General features: G+C 45.4%; 1 protein-coding gene across 1 annotated transcript in view; it reads right to left on the bottom strand.

Annotated features, from left to right (window-relative positions):
- Positions 1-2,096, bottom strand: part of LOC143289531 (LIM homeobox transcription factor 1-beta-like) — a 151,563-nt gene extending 149,467 nt beyond the window's left edge. Inside the window, exon 1 of the mRNA XM_076598535.1 lies at positions 1,860-2,096. Coding sequence (XP_076454650.1) covers positions 1,860-2,052 — 193 coding nt within the window. The 5' untranslated portion in view covers positions 2,053-2,096. The remainder of the gene's footprint in view (positions 1-1,859) is intronic.
- Positions 2,097-2,493: the final 397 nt, after the last annotated feature.

Genomic DNA, 2,493 nt, shown 5'->3' with positions numbered 1-2,493 from the left:
CTATGACAGTTCCAACATGACACAACTGTCTTTTCTTCTCCGCCATCATTTCTCTGTCTGGGGTGTAGCGACGGTTTTCTGTGTGTGTGTGTGTGTGTGAGAGAGAGAGAGAGAGAGAGAGAGAGAGAGAAAAAAAAAGTGAGAGAGAGCGTGTGTGTGTGTGTGTGTGAGTGAGTCCGTATGCGTGTGTGTGTGTGTGTGTGTGAGTGTGCGTGTGTGTGTGTGTGTGTGAGTGAGTTCGTGTGCGTGCGCGCGCCCGCGCGTGTATGTGTATGTGTGTGTGTGAGTATGAATGTATGCGAGAAAGGAGGAGAAAGAGAAGAAAAAGAAAAGAGAAAGACAGAGACAGAGGCACGGAGATACAAGAGAGACAGACAGACAGACAGACAGACAGACAGAGGAACACTTGATTTCTAAAAGAAGGTTTTTATCCTCCATTCCAACTATCGTCAACCGTCACTTGGACACCCCACCCGGCGCGCAGTCCACAAAGACCCGCCCCCCCCACCCCCCCAATCCCTAACCCCGCCCCTCCCCCCCATACCACCACCACCTCCCCCTACCCTCCAAGTTATATACCAGGGTAGGTAGGAGATAGTCCTGCCCGAGGCGTTAGTTCCAGATAAGAGAGGCACCGTCCGCTACGGAGCTATCTCGGTACGTAGTAAAATTCACAGACTGACGACGGTCAACAGTTTGAACATGACCACGACCATCACGATGATACAGAGCGTATGTATAAAAAACCTTTCAGGTTTTCCCGAGTGGACCTTTCCAAGCACACACACACACACACACACACGCTTGCTGGGTCTGTAATAAATCGGTAGTTTATTTCATAAACGTGTTTTCAATTTTTTTTCTTTCCCCTCTTTGTACTTGTTCAGTATTGACATCGATTGCTCCCTTGCCCGAAGATTTTTTTGTATGTAATCCGTTTCGCTCAAAGTCCAAACGCTTTCACGGGATGGCGCTGGACTTCTTTTTTTTTTTTTTTTTTTTTTTCCAGTGATGAGGTGCCAGTTGCATTACTTGGTTCTAAATTTTTGACAGTTACACGTGACTAAATGCCTACGTTGACCAAACTACGCCATTGGTCAGTTCCATACTACACACACTTAATAGCGGGGTTACGACCATACATTAATTAACCGTCTCTTTATTCTAGAGGGCAAGTAAAAATTGGAGGAGGGGGGGAGGGGGCGGAGGGGAAGGGGAAGCTGAGATGGTTTTTGTTTGTTTGTTTGTTGTTGTTGTTGTTTTTAAATCTCTTTTTCTAGAACCACGATAATTTAAAAAAATTCTCAGGGAATCTCTAGCCCAGGTAACGATGCTTGCGACGTTCTGGTGAATCACTAAACTGACAAAACCAAAAACCAAAAAAAAAAGGACAACTAAACAAAAAAGAAACAAACAAAAAAAGAAAATGAAGAAAGGAGGAAGAACAAAAGACAAAGAGAAGAAAAGACACAAAGAAACAAGGAAAGAACCACCACCACAACCACTTCACCATCACCATCACCATGAACAACAAGCGAACACGATATAATCTCAAACTTCGTGTTGCCCGAATTCTTGTTTTTCTTCTTCTTCCTTGTTGTGGCTGTTGTTTGTTTGTTTGTTTGTTCTTGTTGTTGTTGTTGTTGCCCCTGACTCTCAAGACTTTGTATACTGAACGCTGAATTTCGCCTTGTTTTCCAGAACCAAAACGTTTATAAAATCAACCAACACCAACAAAAACACCACCACCACCACCACCATCAGCAGCATGTTTTCCAGAACCAAAACGTTTAAAATCAACCAACACCAACAAAAACACCACCACCACCACCACCACCACCAGCCCACAAACAACTCACCTGACAGGAGATGGGAGGCTGGCTGCAGAGGGGCGAGGCGAGATGAGGCTGAGGAGGAGGAGGAGGAGGAGGAGCCGGAAGAGGAGGAGGAGGAGGAGGAAGGGGGCGGCTCAGGGTGCACGCAGTCCGTATCCATGCACTGCCCGACCCCGCCTGGCCCGTGACCGAGCGAGCAGCTCCACTCCACTATCATCCGGACAGCGGTCACGGCTACGCTCTCTCAAAAATATAATTGATAAGTATATATATATACACAGATGATTGTTACGCTGTCCTGTTGATCGGCACCGCGTGCACTGTAGAACTGATTACAAACTGTCCTTGGCCAGCTGGCAGGTGCACGCCAACCTCAATGACGTGTCGAGGGGTAGGATGACGTCACACCGCCGTCACTGATGATGATGATGTTGTCCGTCAATGACGTTTAGCTAAAGCTTTGGGGTTTGTTTGTGGATTTTTTTTTTTTTTTCTGAGAAGAAAAGTTGACTCGATGATGTCAGTGTCATAAGGTCCCTATATGACGTAAAGACAACGACCAAAGAAGAGGATCAATATTGATTTTTATTAAAAAAAATAATAATAATAATAATGATGATAAAGGTGTCACTTGTCCTTGGTATGTAGAGTTTCAGTA

The sequence above is a fragment of the Babylonia areolata genome, chromosome 14 (genome assembly GCF_041734735.1).
Source record: "Babylonia areolata isolate BAREFJ2019XMU chromosome 14, ASM4173473v1, whole genome shotgun sequence".
Classification (NCBI taxonomy): Eukaryota; Metazoa; Mollusca; class Gastropoda; order Neogastropoda; family Buccinidae; genus Babylonia; species Babylonia areolata.
The sequence above is the reverse complement of the archived record's forward strand: the minus strand, read 5'-3'. Positions and strand labels throughout refer to the sequence as shown.